Source organism: Oncorhynchus gorbuscha, linkage group LG10, assembly GCF_021184085.1.
Source record: "Oncorhynchus gorbuscha isolate QuinsamMale2020 ecotype Even-year linkage group LG10, OgorEven_v1.0, whole genome shotgun sequence".
NCBI classification, from domain to species: Eukaryota; Metazoa; Chordata; class Actinopteri; order Salmoniformes; family Salmonidae; genus Oncorhynchus; species Oncorhynchus gorbuscha.
Window position 1 is genome coordinate 80,037,683 of NC_060182.1, and position 24,930 is coordinate 80,062,612.

At 41.6% G+C, this 24,930-nt stretch overlaps 1 protein-coding gene across 9 annotated transcripts in view; it reads right to left on the reverse strand.

Moving 5' to 3' along the window:
* ppp1r13ba (protein phosphatase 1, regulatory subunit 13Ba) overlaps positions 1 to 24,930 on the reverse strand; it is a 46,138-nt gene that overhangs the window by 18,209 nt on the left and 2,999 nt on the right. For 5 of the 9 annotated variants that reach the window (XM_046367190.1, XM_046367187.1, XM_046367188.1 and 2 more), the window contains exons 2-5: positions 23,754 to 23,901; positions 20,318 to 20,465; positions 17,468 to 17,587; positions 15,723 to 15,793 (exon numbers count right to left, since the gene is read on the reverse strand). In XM_046367190.1, coding sequence (XP_046223146.1) covers positions 15,723 to 15,793; positions 17,468 to 17,587; positions 20,318 to 20,465; positions 23,754 to 23,897 — 483 coding nt within the window. In that variant the 5' untranslated portion in view covers positions 23,898 to 23,901. Of the gene's footprint in view, positions 1 to 3,397; positions 3,994 to 11,878; positions 12,016 to 15,722; positions 15,794 to 17,467; positions 17,588 to 20,317; positions 20,466 to 20,936; positions 20,984 to 23,753; positions 23,902 to 24,930 lie in introns of those variants that run through there. The other 4 variants (XM_046367192.1, XM_046367191.1, XM_046367195.1 and 1 more) reach the window with 4 other exon arrangements.

Genomic DNA, 24,930 nt, shown 5'->3' on the forward strand with positions numbered 1-24,930 from the left:
GTTTGACATTCAGAGCATGAATGGGAATGACAAAAGATTTAACTGCCTTTGAACAGGGTATGGTAGTAGGTGCCAGGCGCACCGGTTTGTGTCAAGAACTGCAACACTGATGGGTTTTTCATGCTCCACAGTTTCCCATGTGTATCAAGAATGGTCGACCACTCAAAGGAGATTCAGCCAACCTGTGGGAAGCATTAGAGTCAGCATGGGCCAGCATCCCTGTGGAACTCATGACACCTTGTAATGCCCAGACGAATTAAGGCTGTTCTGAGGGCAAAGGGGGGTGCAACTCAATATTAGGAAAATGTTGATTTACGAGCCTAATGTTTATACACTCAGTGTATGTGGTCGTATACAAATGTAAGGAAGGTTTGAAATGATTATGCTTTAGTCAAATATTATACCTGTTTGAGCTTCTTGCGGTCACATCGGCCCATGGCTGAATCTAGTTGATGATCACGGTTTTTAGGTCATTAACCAATCACAGCCCTCATTTAGGATTGCACATTCAGCAAATTGCAAGCAGAGGGAGTTCCCTTTTAATTCATTTTCCCATTCACTGTGTTGGTGGTTCTCCTAAAATTGCTCATAATTAGCAGAGCACACTCTGTAAATGTGATGAACTGGTAGAGTATAGTGTTCCAAACAATAGGTCTTAAAGCTGAGATCCATGAAAGGTGAAACAGCACCACTGGTCACCCCAGGTACATTTGTTATTGTTTTTTTGAAAAGTAGGAGATGAGCATCCAGCAACGTAATAAAAAAATATTGCAGTACTCTGCTGTTCTATCGCACGTGCAATGACGTCCGAGGTAAAAACATCTTTGTTGTTGTAATTTCACCAAACAGATGTGGCAGTTTGACCGCATCGGGTTTCAACTTTAAAATTAACAAAAGGGTACTTTTGAGATATTTAGATTTACAGTACCAGTCAAAAGTTTGGACACACCTACTCATTTAAGGATTTTTCTTTATTTTTACATTGTAGAATAATAGTGAAGACTACCACAGCATTCTGCATTGATACACCATCCCATCTGGTTTGTGGGACTATCATTTGTTTTTCAACAGGACAATGATCCAAAACACACATCCAGGCTGTTTAAGAGCTATTTGACCAAGAAGGAGAGTGATGGAGTGCTGCATCAGATGACCTGGTCTCCACAATCACCCGACCTCAACCCAATTGAGATGGTTTGGGATGAGTTGGACCACAGAGTTAAGGAAAAGCAGCCAACAAGTGCTCAGCATATGTGGGAACTCCTTCAAGACTGTTGGAAAAGGATTATAGGTGAAGCTGGTTGAGAGAATGCCAAGAGTGTGCAAAGCTGTCATCAAGGCAAAGGGTGGCTACTTTGTAGAATCTCAAATATAAAACATATTTTGATTTGTTGAACACTTTTTTTGGTTCCTACATGATTCCATGTGTTATTTTATAGTTGATGTCTTCACTATTATTCTACAATATAGAAAATAGTTTAAAATAATAATAATCAAATTTAAAAAACTTGAATGAGTAGGTGTGTCCAAACTTTTGACTGGTACTGTGTGTTGAATAAATATTTATTTTATTTCAGAATCTAGACATAGTACATATTTGAGAGCACACTATAAGTAGCATAATGACACCAAGATGATGTCTATATCATGTACGGTTCACAGATCATAAGGTCTTACAGGAGGCATGTACAGAACAAATATTTGTCATAGAAATGTTAAAATAATTTAAAACATCCTTCCCATCCTTTTTTTAAACCTTTATTTAACTAGGCAAGTCAGTTAAGAACAAATTCTTATTTTCAATGACATCCTAGGGACAGTGGGTTAACTGCCTTGTTCAGGGGCAGAACAACAGATTTTTACCTTGTCAGCTCGGGGTTCGATCTTGCAACCTTCCGATTACTAGTTCAAAGCTCTAACCACTAGGCTACCTGCCCCCCTCAATGAAGTTTCTATGTGAATATTGACAGAATAATCTGAGATACCAAAACTATTTTTGGGCTGTCTTGGCGTGGAATCGCCAAATAATGCTGTTTTTTTTTTAAAGAAAAAAAAAACATTCTCAGCGCACGCAAGCATGCTCACATCACACGGTGCTCACACACCAACAATCTTCATTGGACCACTAGGAAATGTCTGTTTGCCTGAACAGGAAGCTTTTAGTCCTGCCATGTCCTGTGATTGTGTGTAGTCACTGATTAACAAACACAATACTCAGTGTGTGTGTGTGTGTGTGTGTGTGTGTGTGTGTGTGTGTGTGTGTGTGTGTGTGTGTGTGTGTGTGTGTGTGTGTGTGTGTGTGTGTGTGTGTGTGTGTGTGTGTGTGTGTGTGTGTGTGTGTGTAAAAATGAGAGGTTCCTCTAAGTGGTCCATTCAGTCATGCATCAGTCAACGGAACTGTCAAGTGTTGCCTGTCACATCAAGAGTTCCTGGAATACATGACAATACAATTCAACAGTGGAACGTTGTATCCATCCCCAGAAGGATAGAATGAGTACTACACTGAACATTATAGACTAGTGGGCCTATGGGCAAAGTTGCCCTCATTCAGAAACAAATTCTCCTCATCAGTCAAACGGGGTTTGAAAAGACCACTGAAAGCAGGCTTGGTTGAATTTTAACAGAGCTGTAGAGTAGCTTTAACTGACATAGCTGCAAACAGAGGTTAGGCTTTGACGATATCAGTACTGCTGTTCTAAGTACTTGCTGTCAGTCTTTTAACGGGTCTGTCAATGTCAGTTAAACAGCAGGAAAGCAGGAGTCAGTCTACTGCAAGGTAAGGGAAATGGTCCCAAAAAATGCTACAGTGCCTTTCCATCACGTCAAACCATGACATAACTGCTGATATTAGAAAACAAGTGTAGGATCAGAATGCTGCATCACCCCTCATTCCATATGAAGGACCATGCCACTGTACTGTACCTACAATGTTTCATCTATGGGAATAGACATAGCTGCCGACTATAGCACTAAGTTTAAATCACATTACACATGAATGAGGAACATAAGAATACATATGTAGGCTTTAATTAACAGAACATATCTTACACATTTCAATTGCACACAATAAATTAACAGCTATGACAATATTTCAATGCAAAAATCAGTGCCACTTCTATACAACATTCATTAAATTATGCAATTATGACATTGCATGATCATTAAAATCGTGAAAAATGATGATATTCAAACTATTCTCTTATTTGCTTTTTATTCAAGCCTTATGTTACGTAACATATTTTCTACGCTCAGGATATATACAATGAAATGCTATACAAATCAATAACACCACATGGAAAGCCTTATAGGCAGAGACAACGATGTGACTGACCTGCACGGAGAAACTTCACACCATGACAAAACATCAAAGCTATTTCATTTAAATAGGTTTTATTACCTGGTGGGCGTCCCATGTAATTCTGCAAGATCGCACCTTAATTTTGCTGCATTGTCGTTCAACTGTAAATTCCTGTACAGCCTCAACATGTTTCCACTCCATTTTTTCTAGCAAATAGTTCCTCTGCTAATCCAGAAAATGGAGCCGATTACGGCGCCAATGAATGACAGTGCACTGATTCCTATCAGAACTTTCGCACTTTCGCACTTGTCCGATGCGTTGAGGAGCGCGGTTGGTTAGTCCCCTGCTGTCCCCGTTACAAGTGTTCGCACGCCGATTTACAAATCAGTAAACAGAGGGGGCGAGAATCAACCGGATAGTTGTCACATCTATTTAGGCCTGTCCGATAACGGATCGTATTTGTCTTTCTTTGTATGTCCTAAATGTTTCTACAACAAATACCCCTATCTCAATATTTAAAAAATGTACGTAGGCTAAGAATATCTAAAACATGTAGCCGATCAAAAGCGCCCATTCTTCGTCGCTGACGTGACTTTGTGACAGCATACATTTTTCACCCCTGTGAGGGTTTTGTTCCAATTTTGACGTGCCAGCAGTTCTTTCCACTACTCCCTATCTCCGCTGCTGGAGCCAGACTGCAGGACAAGTACACCCCCCTCCCTCTTCCAAGCTCCTGCTGCCATAAAGTCCCTGCGCCACAGCTGTCTGGCAGACAGAATTCGGGACCCTCCGGATGCGCACAGGGTTTTAGGGGAAACCTTGTATCATTCACAAGCTTTCATGCATCATATTCTAAAATTGCTGTGATCTCAGGAATAGGCACACTGATTACACTTCTAGCATGTAAATGTAATTCTCAATAGAGCATCAGAGTCAAGGCTTTATCATAGTCCAAAAAGCAATTTATCCAACTGCCAGGAGATGCGCGTTCGGGCGTTGGGCGAGGGACCAAAATTGAAATAAACTACTACATCCAGTTATGAATAACCAATCGACGCTCACTATAGTCTCCAGGCCCGGCTGGCTTGCCTGTTGATACCTAGCACTACCTAGGTTGCTTGAAGGCGAAACAAACGTAACTTTCCTAATTTACACGTTTAGTTAAATGATCTTGGCAGTATAGCAGTCAATGGAACCATTGACCAGACTAGCGCACATTGAACAAATCTGATCGAACAAAGTGGATACTTGTCAAATCCATCATGATGTATGTATTGTAACAGGCCAACAATCTGGTTACCAAAGCGGGAAAAATATATATTTAAATACAGTTGAAGTTGGAAGTTTACATACACTTAGGTTGGAGTCATTAAAACTCGTTTTTCAACCACTCCACACATTTCTTGTTAATTAACAAACTATAGATTTGGCAAGTCAGTTAAGACATCTACTTTGTGCATGACACAAGTCATTTTTCCAATAATTGTTTACAGACAGATGATTTCATTTATCAGAAGTTTACATACACTAAATTGACTGTGCCTTTAAACAGCTTGGAAAATTCCAGAAAATGATGCTTCTGATAGGCTAATTGACATAATTTGAGTCAATTGGACCTGTGGATGTATTTCAAGGCCTACCTTCAAACTCAGTGCCTTTTTGCTTGACATCATGGGAAAATCAAAAGAAATCAGCCAAGACCTCAGAAAATAATTCTGGACCTCCACAAGTCTGGTTCACCCTTGGGAGCAATTTCAAAACACCTGAAGGTACCACATTCATCTGTACAAACAACAGTACGCAAGTATAAACACCATGGGACAATGCAGCCGCCATACTGCTCAGGAAGGAGACGCGTTCTGTCTCCTAGAGATGAACGAACTTTGGTGCGAAAAGTGCAAATCAATCCCAGAACAGCAGCAAAGGACCTTGTGAAGATGCTGGAGGAAACAGGTACAAAAGTATCAATATCCACAGTCAAACTAGTCCTATGTAGACATAACCTGAAAGGCTGCTCAGCAAGGAAGAAGCCACTGCTCCAAAACCGCAGAAAAGATCATACTTTTTGGAAAAATGTCCTCTGGCCTGTAAAACAAAAATAGGACTGTTTGGCCATAATGACTATCATTATGTTTGGAGGAAAAGGGGGAGCTTTGCAAGCCGAAGAACACCATCCCAACCGTGAAGCACGGGGGTGCCATTATCATGTTGTGGGCGTGTTTTGCTGCAGGAGGGACTGGTGCACTTCACAAAATAAATGGCATCATGAAAAGGAAAATTATGTAGATATATTGAAGCAATATCTCAAGACATCAGTCAGGAAGTTAAAGCTTGGTCGCAAATGGGTCTTCCAAATGGACAATGACCCCAAGCATACTTCCAAAGTTGTGGCAAAATGGCTTAAGGACAACAAAGTCAAGGTATTGGAGTGGCCATCACAAAGCCCCGACCTCAATCCCACAGAAAATTTGTGGGCAATGTCAGAAACAATATATTATCAATCAAAACTTTAGCTGCAGAAAAGGATGCTGGGTAATATGTAAATGTTGGTGTCAATGGTGGGTGTAGGTGGTGCATGGAAGTCAGGCGCAGGAGAGCAGAGATTAATGGACAAGCACTTTACTTAGGCAATCATAATACAGAACACAACTGCGTCACAACACAAATGCCCAAAGAACAAGTGAGGCAGCACAAAGTACAAAACCCAAGTACAAAGCACCGGCTGCCACAAAGCACGGGGTATAAAACCAAACCTGGAGCAAACCAGCCGGAAACGTGCAAAGAACGCCCTCCGAACAAGGAGAGGAACCGACTTCGGTGGAAGTCGTGACAGTTGGTGCGTTTTTGAAAGTATTCTTTAAATATACAGTATCACAAAAGTGAGTACACCCCTCACATTTTTGTAAATATTTGAGTTTATCAATTCATGTGACAACACTGAAGAAATTACACTTTGCTACAATGTAAAGTAGTGAGTGTACAGCTTGTATAACAGTGTAAATTTGCTGTCCCCTCAAAATAACTCAACACACAGCCATTAGCCATTAATATCTAAACCGCTGGCAACAAAAGTGAGTACACCCCTACGTGAAAATGTCCAAATTGGGACCAAAGTGTCAATATTTTGTGTGGCCACCATCATTTTCCAGCACTGCCTTAACCCTCTTGGGCATGGAGTTCACCAGAGCTTCACAGGTTGCCACAGAGCTGGTGCATGTTAGAGACCTTGCACTCCTCCACCTTCCGTTTGAGGATGCCCCACAGATGCTCAATAGGGTTTAGGTCTGGAGACATGCTTGGCCAGTCCATCACCTTTACCCTCAGATTCTTTAGCAAGGCAATGGTCGTCTTGGAGATGTGTTTGGGGTCGTTATCATGTTGGAATACTGCCCTGCGGCCCAGTCGCCGAAGGGAGGGGATCATGCTCTGCTTCGGTATGTCACAGTACATGTTGGCATTCATGGTTCCCTTAAATGAACTGTAGCTCCCCAGTGCCGGCAGCACTCATGCAGCCCCAGACCATGACACTCCCACCACCATGCTTGACTGTAGGCAAGACACACTTGTCTTAGTACTCCTCACTTGGTTGCCGCCACACACGCTTGACACCATCTGAACCAAATAAGTTTCTTGGTCTCATCAGACCACAGGACATGGTTCCAGTAATCCATATCCTTAGCCTGCTTGTCTTCAGCAAACTGTTTGCGGGCTTTCTTGTGCATCATCTTTAGAAGAGGCTTCCTTCTGGGACGACAGCCATGCAGACCAATTTGATGCAGTGTACGGCGTATGGGCGTATGGGCACTGACAGGCTGAGCACTGACAGGCTGATCCCCCCCCCCCTTCAACCTCTGCAGCAATGCTGGCAGCACTCATACGTCTATTTCCCAAAGGCAACCTCTGGATATGACGCCGAGCACGTGCACTCAACAATTCTTTTTTTTCAGATCCTCAGAGAATTCTTTGCCATGAGGTGCCATGCTGAACTTCCAGTGACCAGTCAGTATTAGGGAGTGTGAGAACAATGGCACCACATTTAACACACCTGCTCCCCATTCACACCTGAGACCTTGTAACACTAACAAGTCACATGACACCGGGGAGGGAAAATGGCTAATTGGGCCCAATTTGGACATTTTCACTGAGGGGTGTACTCACTTTTGTTGCCAGCGGTTTAGATATTAATGGCTAATGGCTGTGTGTTGAGTTATTTTGAGGGGACAGCAAATTTACACTGTTATACAAGCTGTACACTCACTACTTTACATTATAGCAAAGTGACATTTCTTCAGTGTTGTCACATGAAAAGATTTACTCAAATATTTACAAAAATATGAGGGGTATACTCACTTTTGTGATATACTGTATTTTGTGGTGGGTCAGAAGATTACATACACTGAATTAGCATTTGGTAGCATTGTCTTTACATTGCTTTACTTGGGTCAAACGTTTCAAGGTAGCCTTCCACAAGCTTCCCACAATAAGTTGGGTGAATTTTGACCCATTCCTCCTGACAGAGCTGGTGTAACTGAGTCAGGTTTGGAGGCCTACTTGCTCGCACATGCTTTTTCAGCTGTGCCCACAAATTTTCTGTAGGCTTGAGGTCAGGGCTTTATGATGGCCACTCCAATACCTTGACTTTGTTGTCCTTAAGCCATTTTGCCACAACTTTGAAAGTCTACTTGGGTTCATTGTCCATTTGGAAGACCCATTTACGACCAAGCTTTAACATCCTGACTGAAGTCTTGAGATATTGCTTCAATATATCTACATAATTTTCCTACCTCATGATGCCATCTATTTTGTGAAGTGCACCAGTCCCTCCTGCAGCAAAGCATGCCCACAACATGATAATGCCACCCCCATGCTTCACGGTTGGGATGGTGTTCTTCGGCTTGCAAAGCTCCCCCTTTTTACTCCAAACATAATGATGGTCCTTATGGCCAAACAGTTCTATATTTGTTTCATCAGACCGGCTTTTTTCTGGCTTTTTTCTGGCAGTTTTGGAGCAGTGGCTTCTTCCTTGCTGACCGGCCTTTCAGGTTATGTCTACATAGGACTCGTTTTACTGTGGATATAGATACTTTTGTACCTGTTTCCTCCAGCATCTTCACAAGGTCCTATGCTGTTGTTCTTGGATTGATTTGCACTTTTTGCACCAAAGTATGTTCATCTCGAGGAGACAGAACGCATCTCCTTCCTGAGCGGTATGGCGGCTGCGTGCTCCCATGGTGTTTATACTTGCGTACTGTTGTTTGTGCAGATTAATGCGGTACCTTCAGGTGTTTGGAAATTGCTCCCAAGGGTTTTGGGTAGCTTCCCACAATAAGTTGGGTGAATTTTGGCCCATTCCTCCTGACGGAGCTGGTGTAACTGAGTCAGGTTTGTAGGCCTCCTAGCACGCACACGCCTTTTCAGTTCCTCCAACAAAATGTTCTATAGGATTGAACTTTGGAAGTATGCTTGGGGTCATTGGCCATTAGGAAGACTCATTTGTGACCAAGCTTTAACTTCCTGACTGATGTTGCTTCAATATACAGTATCCTCCTCATGATGCCATCTATTTTGTGAAGTGCACAAGTCCCTCCTGCAGCAAAGTACCCCCATAACATGATGCTGCCACCCTCTTGCTTCACAGTTGGGATGGTGTTCTTTGGCTTGCAAGCCACCCCTTTTTTCCTCCAAACATAACAATGGTCATTATGGCCAGTTTTATTTTTGGTTCATCAGACCAGGAGGACATTTCTCCAAAAAGTACGATATTTGTCCCCATGTGCAGTTGCAAACCGTAGTCTGGCTTTTTTTATGGCGGTTTTAGAGTAGTGGCTTCTTCCTTGCTGAGAGACCTTTCAGGTTATGTCTACGTATGACTCATTTTACTGTGGATATAGATACTTTTGTACCTGTTTCCTCCAGCATCTTCACAAGGTTCTTTGCTGTTGTCACAAACCCAGCTATAATTTCTATAATTACACACAGCACCCAGTCAGCCATAAGGGTCAATCCATCTGGCCACCAATGCCTGAGCCCTGCTCTGTTGTAGCCACAGCTCACTCCCTTACAACACAGCACATCCAGTAGCAGGTGCATTTCGAGGCAGCAGGAGTAATGACCATAAAGCTAAATTCAGCGTTCAGAGCCAGAGAGCCATTAAAGTCCAGGCTAGAGGTCGACCGATTAATCGGAATGGCCGAGGAATTAGGGCTGATTTCAAGTTTTCATGTCATTTTTGGACACAGATTTAAAATATATTTTTTTCACCTTTATTTAATCTTTATTTAACTAGGCAAGTCAGTTAAGAACACATTCTTATTTTCAATGACGGCCTAGGAGCTGTGGGTTAACTGCCTCGTTCAGGGGCAGAACAGATTTTCACCTTGTCAGCTCGGGGTATCTAATCTTGCAACTTTACAGTTAACTAGTCCAACGCAATAACGACCTGCCTCTCATTGCACTCCACAAGGTGACTGCCTGTTACGCGAATGCAGTAAGCCAAGGTAAATTGCTAGCTAGTATTAAACTTCATTTATAAAAAACAATCAATCAATCATAATCACGAGTTAACTACACATGGTTGATGATATTACTAGATATTATCTAGCGTGTCCTGCGTTGCATATAATCTGACTGAGTATACAAGTATTTAAGTATCTGACTGAGCGGTGGTAGGCAGAAGCAGGCGCATAAACATTCATTCAAACAGCACTTTCATGCGTTTTGCCAGCAGCTCTTCGTTGTGCGTCAAGCATTGCGCTGTTTATGACTTCAAGCTTATCAACTCCCGAGATGAGGCTAGTGTAACCGAAGTGAAATGGCTGGCTAGTTAGCGCGTGCTAATAGCGTTTCAATCGTCACTCGCTCTCACTGAGCCTTGGAGAGGTTGTTTCCCTTGCTCTGTATGGGTAACGCAGCTTCGAGAGGTGGCTGTTGTCGTTGTGTTACTGGTTCGAGCCCAGGTAGGATCGAGGAGAGGGACGGAAGCTATACTGGTACACTGGCAATACTAATGTTCCTATAAGAACATCCAATAGACAAAGGTTAATGAAATACAAATGGTAGAGAGAAATAGTCCTATAATTCCTATAAAAACTACAACCTCAAATGTATTACTTGGGAATATTGAAGACTCATGTTAAAAGAAACCACCCGCTTTCATATGTTCTCATGTTCTGAGCAAGGAACTTAAACGTTAGCTTTCTTACATGGCAAATATTGCACTTTTACTTCTCCAACACTTTGTTTTTGCATTCTATAAACCAAATTGAACATGTTTCATTTATTTGAGGCTAAATTGATCTTATTGATGTATTATATTAAGTTAAAATAAGTGTTCATTCAGTATTGTTGTAATTGTCATTATTACAAATATTATTTATTTAAAATCTTCCGATTAATCGGTATTGGCTTTTTTGGTCCTCCAATAATCGCTATCGGAGTTGAAAAATCATAAATCGGTCGACCTCTAGTCCAGGCGGCCCATTATGACATATTTTCAAACCTCAGTTGATTGACTCTTATCGAGGCATGGACACATGTTACAACATAACACAAACTATTTTGTCTCCTCTGCTGTGAACACTGCAGCAAGCTTTTGAATACATCCACTAGCAGATGCATGTGGGGGCTTAAATCAAATCGGAATTTACTGTATGTGAAAAAGCAGGGAGTGTCCAGTAAGACCACCTGTTATTTTATCACTTCTGGCCTTATGAACAAGATCCACTGGAATTCTGACCACGCCCACAATCATCAGACTCGTCCCCAGAACAGCCCAAGATCCCACCCAGCACAGCTGTGAACACACACAGAGCCAGACAGTCCAATGGTTGCCATGAACAAGATCCACTGGAATTCTGACCACGCCCACAATCATCAGACTCGTCCCCAGAACAGCCCAAGATCCCACCCAGCACAGCTGTGAACACACACAGAGCCAGACAGTCCAATGGTTGCCATGACCAAACTAAGCTCTCCACACTTTATGTCTAAGGAAGGTAGGACTGGACATACAGACTCTGTATTCCAGAGAGATGGAGAGAGAGAGATAGAGAGGGGGTAGAAAGAAGATAACACTGAAAGAGAAACAATGAGAAGAGCAAAAAGGTGCTGGCGTAGGCACTGCCTGTTTCTCCACTAGCCTGTTTCTCCACTAGCCTGTTTCTCCACTAGCTGAACTTCACACGGACTTGACAGTGAAAAACATTTATTCTAACCGCTATCTGAAGTTTCAGCTAGATCTGCAGGCTGACAGTCTGAGGCCATTAACACAAAGTAGGCCTACATATAAATGACAAGTCACACACTTTCCTGACAGTGTACTTACTACTCCACCCTGTGAGACACTGATGATGCACAGAAATATTAAAGTGCTAAGAATCAAGACGGTACAGTAGAGTATACATTAATACAGCAGTCCCACTAACACATAGCCCTCCAACACAAGCTCATGGTGTCCCCACACACACCACACATATCCACACACACACACACCACACATATCCACACACACACACACATATCCCTGTATACACACACCCACACACACAGAAATCAAAGTCATATCTCGGATACACAACTTACCCCTAGAATGAATGCACTCCTTCCTTTGACAAAAAACAGAAGGGAAAATCAAAGCCAATTCCACAAGAGGACTGACTGTTGAGACTGACAGGTGAATTCAGTGACAGACCAGGAGAGTCCGGCTGCATGGCCACAGCCCACGAATAATGAGACCAAAGAATTCATCCCAAATGGCTCCCTATTCCCTTCCTACATAGTGGACCATAGAGAATAGGGTGCCATTTGGGACACAGACCAAGAATCCTCTTAACACAGTTATGTCATAAGACTATTGTAATCCATGAGGACTGACTGACTGAGATAACCAATCCTGAATAAAAGCACTCACTCATAACTAAAGGTAGATGCACTGTTGCTAAAAGTGCTAAAGTTACTATGTTAAATGATATACTAAGTTATCTGCTTCTTTTAAAACATTCATGGCTGAATCTGAACTCGGATTCAGTGTTTAAATACCTTTAGATTACACAGTGAGTGAAGCACGAGTATGTCAAGTTAGGACTCAATCTGAAGATGAGAGTTTAAGAACACCAGAAGTTAGCAGGTACTAGGACATAAAACCAGGTCAAAAGGTCATTCGATAAATCAGAAAAACCCAACCAGGAAGAAACTACAGTACAGGCATAAAACTACATCAAAAGTGAAGAAACAAATCACGTCTCCAAGCAGCAGTAATCATGTAGTTCTTATATAGTAAATTGTAATGGAACAGATCATAAACTGTGAAACTAAATTGAATTGCTTTTGAGCACTGCCTTGAGACAGTATCTAGCAGAAATGATTGACATTTGACACAAAAATAATACCAAACAAAGCAGTGGGAATTCCAGCATGGGTCAGAGATGCCAGACCGTAGTAAGTTTATCTCCTGCTTACACATGGACAAATTCTAAGGGAACTGTAATCATGCCTGTCACTAAGCCTTTTCCTAATCCTCTACACTCTACAAACAGACACACACTCACTCGAGCACTCTAACACACCAAATTGTTGCCTCCACTACAAAAGATATGATTTTTTTTAAATGTAAAAAAATAAACATTTGCCGTCAGGGATTGGGAGACTAGTCAGGATCGAGGGAAAGATGAATGGTGCAAAGTACTGGGAGATCCTTGATGAAATCCTGCTCCAGAGCACTCAGGACCTCAGACTGGGGCGAAGGTTCACCTTCCAACAAGACAACGACCCTAAGTACACAGCCAAGACAAAGCAGGAGTGGCTTCGGGACATGTCTCTGAATGTCCTTGAGTGGCCCAGCAAGAGCCGGGACTTGAACCCGGTCAAATATCTCCGGAGACACCTGAAAATAGCTGTGCAGCGACACTCCCCATCCAACCTGACAGAGCTTGAGAGGATCTGCAGAGTAGAACGCGAGAAACTCCACAAATACAGGTGCGCCAAGCTTGTAGCATCATACCCAAGAAGACTCGAGGCTGTAATCGCTGCCAAATGTGCTTCAACAAAGTACTGAGTAAAGGGTCTGATCTTTGTCTTTTTTGTAGCAGTTCATCTCGTGTTTTTTCCAATGCCAAATTATGAGCTTCATCCACACATTGTGACGAATAGCCTCTTCTTAGAAACCTGATGCGCATCTCCGCTGCTGTTTCTAGATAATCCTCTGTGGAGTGGTTTATACAGCGCAGTCTTTAAAATTGGCTTCTTGGAAGTCCTCTTTTTAATGGCTCAGGGTGGAAGCTGTCCCCCTGTAATAGAGTATTTCTGTCCGTTTCTTTTCTATACAGAGTTGTAAACAGGGTTCCATTTGATTTCTCAATCCACATATGGAGATAATGAACACGTTGAGTGTCACGTTCAATGGTGAATTTGAGACTAGGGTCAATGTCATTGAGTAGTGCCATAAAATCTGACAGTTCTTCAGTTCCTTCCCATATACAAAACATGTCGTCAATATATCGATACCACTTCAGGACTTTATTCAAAAATGGATTCTTGTTTTCATTATTAACAAAACGTTCTTCAAAAAGACATATATAGAGGTTAACATAACTCGGAGCAAATGTGGAGCCCATGGATGTTCCATTCGTTTGGAGGGAGTATTCATCATCAAACCTGAAATAGTTATACGGTCAAAACATATTCAGCTCTAGAATGAAATTTGTTGGTGGATATTCATTGGTATCTCTGTCTCCCAAATAGTGTGCTAGTGCTGCCATCCACCCCACATGGGGAATGCTGGTATGTAGACTCTCGACATCTAATGTGACCAGAATACAGTCTTCTTTTAAACCCGTTATTGGTGAGATCTTGTTTATGAAGTCTGTAGAGTCTTTTACATATGATGGCAATGCTTGCACATGAGTTTTAATAAAAGAGTCTACAAAGTTCGACAATGGCTCTAGCATTGAGCCTATTCCTGCAACCACTGGTCTGCCTGGATAGTTGCCTTGTTGTGTTTTAGGTTTGTGTAATTTCCGTAAAATGTATAAGCATGGACCTATGGCACATTTGCAGCAAAGATATTCATATTCAGGTTTTGAGATCAGGTTGTTTAATAGGGCTCCAGATTAGAGCATATTACCCTTTGGAACACCTGTGTGGGATCAACACTCAGTTTTCTATAGAAACGTTCATTGCTGAGTTGTCTCTGAAATTCTTCTTTATATTTTTAATAGTCTAAAACAACCACAGCACCCCCCTTGTCTGCAGGTTTTATAACCAAAGATGAATCTTTCATTAATTCATTGAGTGCCAGTTCTTCTGTTCTAGTGAGATTCTTCTGAATATGGTTTGTTTGTCTCGTATATAATGACATGGCTTCTTGTTCGACTAACCTACAATAGGTATTAATCGAGGAGTTGTTAACCATGGGACAGAATTTGATTTTGGGCTTAAAATGGGTACCAGTTCTTTGATGTGTTACTAGGCCCAGATCAGTGTTTTGAGAAAACACATGCTTAAATTGAATCTTGCGAAATAATTTAAACAGATCTACTTTCGTATCGAATGGTTTATCTGTACATGTAGGTACAAAAGAGAGGCCCTTAGATAAGACTGAGACTTGAGCGTCAGAATCAATTTTAGAATAAGGCTGTAACATAACAAAATGTGGAAACAGTCAAGGGGTCTGAATACTTTCTGTATATACTAAACAAAAATATAAACACAACATGTAAAGTGTTGGTCCCATGTTTCATGAGCTGAAACAAAAGATCCCAGAAATGTTCCATACACACAAAAAGCTTTTTTTCTTAAATGTTGTGGACAAATTTGCTTACATCCCTATTGGTGAGCATTTCTCATTTGCCAAGATAATCTATCCACCTGACAGGTGTGGCATATCAAGAAGCTGATTAAACATCAAGATCATTACACAGGTGCAACTTGTGCTGGAGACAATAGGGCCACTCTAAAATGTGCAGTTACTGTATGTCACACAACACCACAGATGTCTCAAGTTGAAAGAGCCTGTAATTGGCATACTGGCTGCAGGAATGTCCACCTGAGCTATTGCCAAAGAATTGAATGTTAATTTCTCTACAATAAGCCACCAATGTCGTTTTAGAGAATTTGGCAATATATCCAACTGGCCTCACAACCGCAGAACACGTGTAACACTCACAAACACACAGAGTTTTAGTGATCCTCTATGAAATCTGTAGGCGTGAGTGACCAAGGAAGTGCTTGGCATTACAGTAAAAACTCTCTGGTGCCTATTTGGCCCTATGGATAGGAATTATTAGGACTTGAAATGTCAAATCATGACGTCATACAGCCTTCCTTCCCATTCACACACACGCAGGCAGGCATTATGCCAGGAAGTGTGTTTGGCTAGGTGATTTACTGCAATGTGTGTGTCTTTTTGGTTTGTGTTGTGAGGACTTACCCTTTCCTCACATGACTGGTCTGAGCTCCCTCCACTGCCTCTGTTGGACTGTTCCTGAGAGAGCTGGCTCCCTGCATTGGAAACAAGGACAAACACATCAGACACTGTGCAGACAACTAGTCACTAACACAGCATGGACACATAGCAGTACAGCATTAACAATATACACAGTGTACAAAAAATTAGGAGCACCTTCCTAATATTGAGCTGCACCCCCTTTTGGCCTCAGAAGAGTCTAAATCCATCAGTGCACGGACTCTATAAGGTTTCAAAACCGTTCCAGAGGGATTCTGGCCCATGTTGACTCCAATGCTTCCCCCAGTTGTGTCAAGTTGGCTGGATATCCTTTGGTTGGTGGCCAATTCTTGATACAAGCTATTGAGCGTTAAAAAAACAGCATCGTTGCAGTTCTTGACACAAACAGGTGAGCCTGGCATCTACTACCATAACCCGTTCAAAGGCAGTTAAGCGTGATAGATGGCATCATGAGGCAGGAAAATTATGTGGATATATTGAAGAAACATCTCAAGACATCAGTCAGGAAGTTAAAGCTTGGTTTGCAAATGGGTTTTCCAAATGGACAATGACTCCAAGCATACTTACAAAGTTTTTGGCAAAATGGCTTAAAGACAGAAAAGTCAAGGTATTGGAATGGCCATCACAAAGCCCTGACCTCAATCCTATAGAACATTTGGGGGCAGTACTGAAAAACGTGTGCGAGCAAGTAGGCCTACAAACCTGACTCAGTTACACCAGCTCTGTCAGGAGTAATGGGCCAAAATTCACCCAACTTATTGTAGGAAGCTTGTGGAAGGCTACCCGAAACATTTGACCCAAGTTAAAGAATGTAAAGGCAATGCTACCAAACACTAATTGCGTGTATGTAAACTTCTGATCCACTAGGAATGTAATGAAAGAACTAAAAGCTTAAATAAATCCTTCTCACTATTATTATTATTATTATTATGACATTTCACATCCTTAAATAAAGTGTTGATCCTAACCGACCTAAGACCGGGATTTTCTTATTAAATGTCAGGAATTGTGAAAAACTGAGTTTAAATGTATTTGGCTAAGGTGTATACAAACTTCCGACTTCAACTGTATAACGAGGAATATAGTGACTGTGCAACAGAATATATATATTTGTAAAAATATGAATCACATTTATATTTGGCGTACCCCTGACGGCATTGCTTGTACCCCAGTTGGGGAATACCTGGTCTATAGGATAGATAGCTAACGTGATAGGAAATAGTGAACAGCGGTAAACCCCTCTCTTTACTACAGGCTAATTCATTCACAGAGGCCAGTTCCAACGTCCCAGGCCTTTTTTACACCCCCAGTCAGGCCGCAGTCAGATCGCAGTCTCCCTGCCCCCCACCCCTGATTGGGCCACAGTCAGGCGGGAGGAACACACAACATGTTATCGTGTGACTCCAAGTTTACTTCTATATGATGGTTTTATATCAATATTTGAGCATAAAAGCGTTTCCACCGACATTTCTCGCATAATGCATTTTACAGACACAAGGAAATCACGCCTTGTCTAGCGTATTTTGTCGACATTTAGAAAATTTACCGACAAATGTTCTGTTTCCATCAGGCCTGTCATGACATTTTTTTATACAACATTACTTGCGTAAAGAAATTGGATGAAAACCTGGAAAGGGACAGTAACGGAGTTTGCAAGAGCACAACCAGATCTGGGACCAGGCAAGGTCTACCAAGGCCAAGTCACCCACCCTGGTCGCTGCTCTCTGAGGGGGAGTCTTCGTGTCTCAGGTAGAACATGACCTCCATCCTCCTGGGACCCCACTCCTGCAGGTGCTCAAACATCAGGATGTCAAAGGGGATCACTCTCTCTGTGGAGGACAAGGAGAACAGAGTTATAACATAGTTCTATTATATACAATACTAATAAAGGGATTAATCTCTCTGTGGAGGACAAGGGGAACAGAGTTATAACATAGTTCTATTATATACAATACTAGTACAGGGATTACTCTCTGTGGAGGACAAGGAGAACAGAGTTATAACATAGTTCTATTATATACAATACTAATACAGGGATTACTCTCTGTGGAGGACAAGGAGAACAGAGTTATAACATAGTTCTATTATATACAATACTAATACAGGGATTACTCTCTGTGGAGGACAAGGAGAACAGAGTTATAACATAGTTCTATTATATACAATACTAATAAAGGGATTACTCTCTGTGGAGGACAAGGAGAACAGAGTTATAACATAGTTCTATTATATACAATACTAATAAAGGGATTACTCTCTGTGGAGGACAAGGAGAACAGAGTTATAACATAGTTCTATTATATACAATACTAATAAAGGGATTACTCTCTCTGTGGAGGACAAGGAGAACAGAGTTATAACATAGTTCTATTATATACAATACTAATAAAGGGATTACTCTCTCTGTGGAGGACAAGGGGAACAGAGTTATAACATAGTTCTATTATATACAATACTAATAAAGGGATTACTCTCTGTGGAGGACAAGGGGAACAGAGTTATAACATAGTTCTATTATATACAATACTAATAATACAAAGGGATTACAGGGATTACTCTGTGGAGGACAAGGAGAACAGAGTTATAACATAGTTCTATTATATACAATACTAATACAGGGATTATGGAGGACAAGGAGAACAGAGTTATAACATAGTTCTATTATATACAATACTAATAAAGGGATTACTCTCTGTGGAGGACAAGGAGAACAGAGTTATAACATAGTTCTATTATATACAATACTAATAAAGGGATTACTCTCTGTGGAGGACAAGGAGAACAGAGTTATAACATAGTTCTATTATATACAATACTAATAAAGGGATTACTCTCTCTGTGGAGGACAAGGAGAACAGAGTTATAACATAGTTCTATTATATACAATACTAATAAAGGGATTACTCTCTCTGTGGAGGACAAGGGGAACAGAGTTATAACATAGTTCTATTATATACAATACTAATAAAGGGATTACTCTCTCTGTGGAGGACAAGGGGAACAGAGTTATAACATAGTTCTATTATATACAATACTAATAAAGGGATTACTCTCTGTGGAGGACAAGGAGAACAGAGTTATAACATAGTTCTATTATATACAATACTAATAAAGGGATTACTCTCTGTGGAGGACAAAGGGAACAGAATTAGAATATAGTTATATTATATACAATACTAACAATTGTCTCACTTCCTCTGGGCGGTAAAAGAAAACAGGAGTTGTTGTTAGATACATAGACTTGGGTGATTATCTATTGGTGATTGTAAAGTGACATGGTGGGTTGATTGCCCCTCAGCCCTGATCATCATTAGAGATGAAAGAAGTACATTCTATTAACAGAATGGATAAATGACATAAGGCCCCATGGCTAAACTCTGGTACTGAAGCACTGTATTGTGTCGTGATGAAGAGAAAAGAACCCATGACAGTCAGGCCAACCTTGCCAATAGCTAGTTACTATATTTTCCCCTCACCTGTGAAGTCATTGAAATAGAATTACTAGAACACATGATTCACTGTCTGTCTGGGATGTACAGGCCCGGGTTTTCCTGGATCAAAAATGTGTTTAGGTGGGGTGGGGGGGGGTCTTTTAATATTAATCCTACACATTTCTCAGTTTGAAAGCATATTTCCTGTAATGTTATGCATTTGCCATGGGTCATAGTGTTTTATTTGCTCAAACATAATAACAAAATCAATACGGCTAAATTCATAGTTTTGGGATTTTTCAATTCCCCGACTATTTAGCTTTTATTTTGGTGATGGTTAGTTCTCAAAGATTATTTAAAAAATATATAGAGTACGAGTCAAAATCTTGGACACACCTACTCATTCAAGGGTTATTCTTTAATTTGACTATTTTCTACATTGTAGAATAATAGTGATGACATCAAAACTATGAAATAACACATATGGAATCATGTACTAAGCAAAAAAAAATGTTAAGCAAATCAAAATATATTTTATATTTCAGATTCTTCAAAGTTCACCTCCTCTGCATCTCAAAGACATGGAGGTTGGAACCAGAAATCCAAATTTGGACTCAGACCAAAGGACAGATTTACACCGGTCTAATGTCCATTGCTCATGTTTCTTGGCCCAAGCAAGTCTCTTCTTATTATTGGTGTCCTTTCGTAGTGGTTTCATTGCAGCAACTCAACCATGATAGCCTGATTCACACAGTCTCCTCTGAACAGTTGATGTTGAGATGAGTCTGTTACTTGAAATATGTGACAACATTTGTCAAGGGAGGAGAGTTGGTGATTACCCAAGTAAGAGATCTCAATGATGTCTATGTGCCTGTATATATCAAGACATTCAGTTAAATATATGAATCAAAAATTTGGAGGAGATCGTTAAAATGTCCGTAAGAAAGTCATGAAGCAGAGGCAAATTATAAAATAGTGCTATCCTAAATATCTGTAAAGCTAAGATTTTTAACTTGTCAGCTCAACACCAGTCAGTCAGTGAACCATTAAACCAGTGACTTAAACCCAAAGGTTAGGGGTTGAAGGTGAGGTTTAAAGTCAGAGATTAAAGCCGAAAGTGTCACTTACCGTTGCCCTTCCAGACATCAGTCAGGTGACAGCCACCTTCTCCGGCCTCCTTACAGAACTCCACCACGTCTTTACAGGTGGTCTCTGGGGTGATGGGCACCTCTGTCAGCATCTGCTGGCTGTCGCTCAGGTACACTGTCAAGATCATCTACAGAAGGGAGACAAACATACTATACATCTGACAAGGTTTCGCCTAGGTTTCGCCTAGTCACATACTTATTTGCTCTTCTATTGTAGTAATACCAGACTACTGGTAATATCCGATTAGCAACTATACAACATACATATGGCAGAAATGTTCATGCATGTAACCCAAAGAGGAAAGCTCTTGTATTACAGGAAATGTCCCCTTAACTCTGGCTGTCCTCTAGCCTAAATACATTTCCATCAGATGCTTTGCCTCAAAGTCAGAGGCAGTCAAGAGGGAGAGACTATTGATGACATAGCTGAGCGATAGATATTAGAGGAGAGATATTACAAGCACAGACCGCCAAGACAACATTCTTAGAGTAAGACAGTGAATTTGTACGTCTATTGTTTAGCTGGATGTTTATGTGTCCATGGTCAGTGAATGTCCTGTTCCTCCTATTCATAGGTTTCTTTGATGCATTTCTAATACCTTTTAAGACTTTTTCTGGTAGATGTTTTGGAAGACTCCCTTTCCATCTGTAAGACAATAAATCAAAGCCTTTGCTTATTCAACATTTTTAGGATGGAAATGGTTGAAAAATGTACATATGCCTTAATTAAAAAAAACATATAGCCTCCTATCTTCCATTTGACACCACATTTGAAATGCTCCTATGAACTTCACATATTGGTGCTCATGGGTCCTTTTACATGTTGGTGCTCATGGGTCTTTTTACATGTTGGTGCTCATGGGTCCTTTTACATGTTGGTGCTCATGGGTCTTTTTACATGTTGGTGCTCATGGGTCCTTTTACATGTTGGTGCTCATGGGTCCTTTTACATGTTGGTGCTCATGGGTCCTTTTACATGTTGGTGCTCATGGGTCTTTTTTTTACATGTTGGTGCTCATGGGTCCTTTTACATGTTGGTGCTCATGGGTCCTTTTACATGTTGGTGCTCATGGGTCCTTTTACATGTTGGTGCTCATGGGTCTTTTTACATGTTGGTGCTCATGGGTCCTTTTACATGTTGGTGCTCATGGGTCCTTTTACATGTTGGTGCTCATGGGTCCTTTTACATGTTGGTGCTCATGGGTCTTTTTACATGTTGGTGCTCATGGGTCCTTTTACATGTTGGTGCTCATGGGTCCTTTTACATGTTGGTGCTCATGGGTCTTTTTACATGTTGGTGCTCATGGGTCCTTTTACATGTTGGTGCTCATGGGTCCTTTTACATGTTGGTGTCCATGGGTCCTTTTACATGTTGGTGCTCATGGGTCTTTTTACATGTTGGTGCTCATGGGTCTTTTTACATGTTGGTGCTCATGGGGCTTTTACAAAAACATTTATAAATATGATTTGCAGGTAAACTAGGCAGTGACATCATAATTTCCAGATTGACAATCTGTTGTAAACGGAAATGTGGGTTAATCTGCAAATTTGGCTGGCAAAATTTTAAAAAATGTCTCTATCTTAATGTCACCACCCCCTCCTCCCTGTCCAACATAATCATCCACTAGGATAGACATAGACAGAGGTAATTATACCCAACAGCTGCCTGACACTGGTCCCTTGGTCTGTATAAACCACTGAGCCCTCTGCGGAAGGCTCAGCCCAGCCCCATAAGCATGTCTAAACCACAGACACACCGACCGAGACAAGCCCTGAAATGGAGCTGTACGTCCCGTCCACAATGTAAGGTAATCTCTCCCTGCCACACGCCAGGACGGGGATAGACAGATTGAGAGGAGGAATTCTGGAAGTCTCAGTTTACAACCCTGAGCAAGCTATAATAATCTGATTATGGCGGTTGTAAACGTGTGCGTGTGTCCACAGGGTGACAAGTGAAAACATACACCAGGAGAGAGAGAGAGCAAAAACAAATCCAGGAAGGTAAGGTTATTGTCCCCTCACTGTGAGGGAAAAGGATCATGTATTTTTTTTCTCCTTATGGATTGGCCTGTAGCCTTGACTATATAGGGGCTGCTTAGAATCAAACAAAAACCAACCAAGGGTGATAAAACCCAAACCAGTCCTGAATTCATCATCACTGCTAAAGATTCTGTTTCCAAAAAGCAACAATTTGTGAGCATGCATCTCTGACCTCCTCTGTCCTGCGTCACTTAACCTGCTCAGAGCTGCTGTTGTCTCTCAATGAAAGGTCAGAAGCCACACACAAAGAGCTAGAGTGGCTAAACTAGCCTCTGCCTAATAGTATTAAACACTCAGTCACACTGAACAGCCTACTCCATGTTAACATTCATAACAAAATCCCATACAGTCAGGTAACTTTTCAAATCTACAAAGACACCACACATGCCTACAGTACAACAACATACAATACGCATTCATATGCACCAGAAACATTGTCCTCAACCACATACATACTGTGCCTCTCCGGTGTCCTCACCCGAATTACACTCATTAAATAAAAAACATCAACAGCCAACCAAACTCTTAAACTTGTGCAAACACATAACACCTTAAAAACATAATCACACTGTCCAGCTTCCCAAAATGACTCCTAGCCAGCTCTGGATGCCATTTGCTATTTTTAGCAACAGCATATTAAAAAAAATGTATATATATATATAAATCACCTTTATTTAACCAGGTAGGCCAGTTGAGAACAAGTTCTCATTTACAACTGCGACCTGGCCAAGATAAAGCAAAGCAGTGCGACACAGACACAGAGTTACACATGGGATAAACAAACGTACAGTCAATAACACAATAGAAAAGTCTATATACAGCGTGTGAAAATTAGGTAAAATAAGGGAGGTAAGGCAATAAATAAATATGCCATAGTGGCAGCATTACAATTTAGCAATTAAACACTGGAGTGATAGATATGCAGAAGATGAAAGTGCAAGTAAATACTGGGGTGCAAAGGAGCAAAAAATAAATAACATTATAGAGGGATGAGGTAGTTGGGTGGGCTATTTACAGATGGGCTGTGTACAGGTGCAATGATCGGTAAGCTGTTCCAATAGCTGATGCTTAAAGTTAGTGAGGGAGATGTAAGTCTCAAACTTCAGTGATTTTTGCAATTTGTTCCAGTCATTGGCAGCAGAGAACTGGAAGGAAAGGCGGTCAAAGGAGGAGTTGGCTTTGGGGATGACCAGTGAAATATACCTGCTGGAGCACGTGTTGCTTTGGTGACCAGTGAACTGAGATAAGGCGGGGCTTTACCTAGCAAAGACTTATAGATGACCTGGAGCCAGTGGGTTTGGCGACAAATATAAAGCGAGGGCCAGCCAACGAGGGCATACAGGTCACAGTGGTGGGTATTATATAAGGGCAGTCACCTTAGCTGCCCTGTGTGGCACCTGTGCCTTCCTGTTCTCTTTCTCCTGTGGCTGCGGCCCGGGACATACCATCTGGTGGAGCCAGGCCTTGTCCTTGGTCACACTGATCAGGCTGTGCTGCACCATGCTGAAGAACCTCTTCATAGAGCTGGAGGGAGAGGATTTTCACAGGCAAACAGACGGACAGGAGGGCAGGCATGGCTAAGAGACTCACTCACTGCTTGTGTGTGTGTGGGTGTGTGACACCAGGCAGTAGAAGGTAAGGGGTTGGGGTGTCAGTGAGTTAACGTGAGGAGCGTAGCCAGGGTGAGGGTGTGTGACACCAGGCAGTAGAAGGAAAGGGGTTGGGGTTTCAGTGAGTCAAGGTGAGGAGCGTAGCCAGGGTGGGGGTGTGTGACACCAGGCAGTAGAAGGAAAGGGGTTGGGGTGTCAGTGAGTTAAGGTGAGGAGCACAGCCAGGGTGAGGGTGTGTGACACCAGGCAGTAGAAGGAAAGGGGTTGGGGTGTCAGTGAGTTAACGTGAGGAGCGTAGCCAGGGTGAGGGTGTGTGACACCAGGCAGTAGAAGGAAAGGGGTTGGGGTGTCAGTGAGTTAAGGTGAGGAGCGTAGCCAGGGTGTGGGTGTGTGACACCAGGCAGTAGAAGGAAAGGGGTTGGGGTGTCAGTGAGTTAACGTGAAGAGCGTAGCCAGGGTGTGGGTGTGTGTGCTGGTAAAAGCAGCCAGAACCAGGCCAGGTGTAACATCATGAATTAGATTCCCAAGGAACAGGCTGTGTGAGGCAGAGAGAGATAAGAGGCACCTGGTGACACTAAGCAGACCAGGATGTCACTGTGACAGGGCACGTATAGGAAGAACAGGACACTCACTGACCACAGGAAATAAGCATCCAGCCAAACAACACACAGACACACACACTTCTTGTTCAAACTACAGGTGTAGAATCTTAAATTTGATCACCCTGTTGTTGCAGGACCTATTCAGGAAATGCAAACTTGTAGTGCATTTAAGGTTTAAAAAGGCTTCTAAAGTTTGTAATTTTTACTATAAAATGTTCATTAATTATAATCCACACAATTATTCATATTTCCTGTTGCTGCAGGATTATTTACTGCTGTGAGAAACAGATTAAGTTAAAATCCCACATCTGTACCATTCAAAAAAACAGAAACAACCTAGC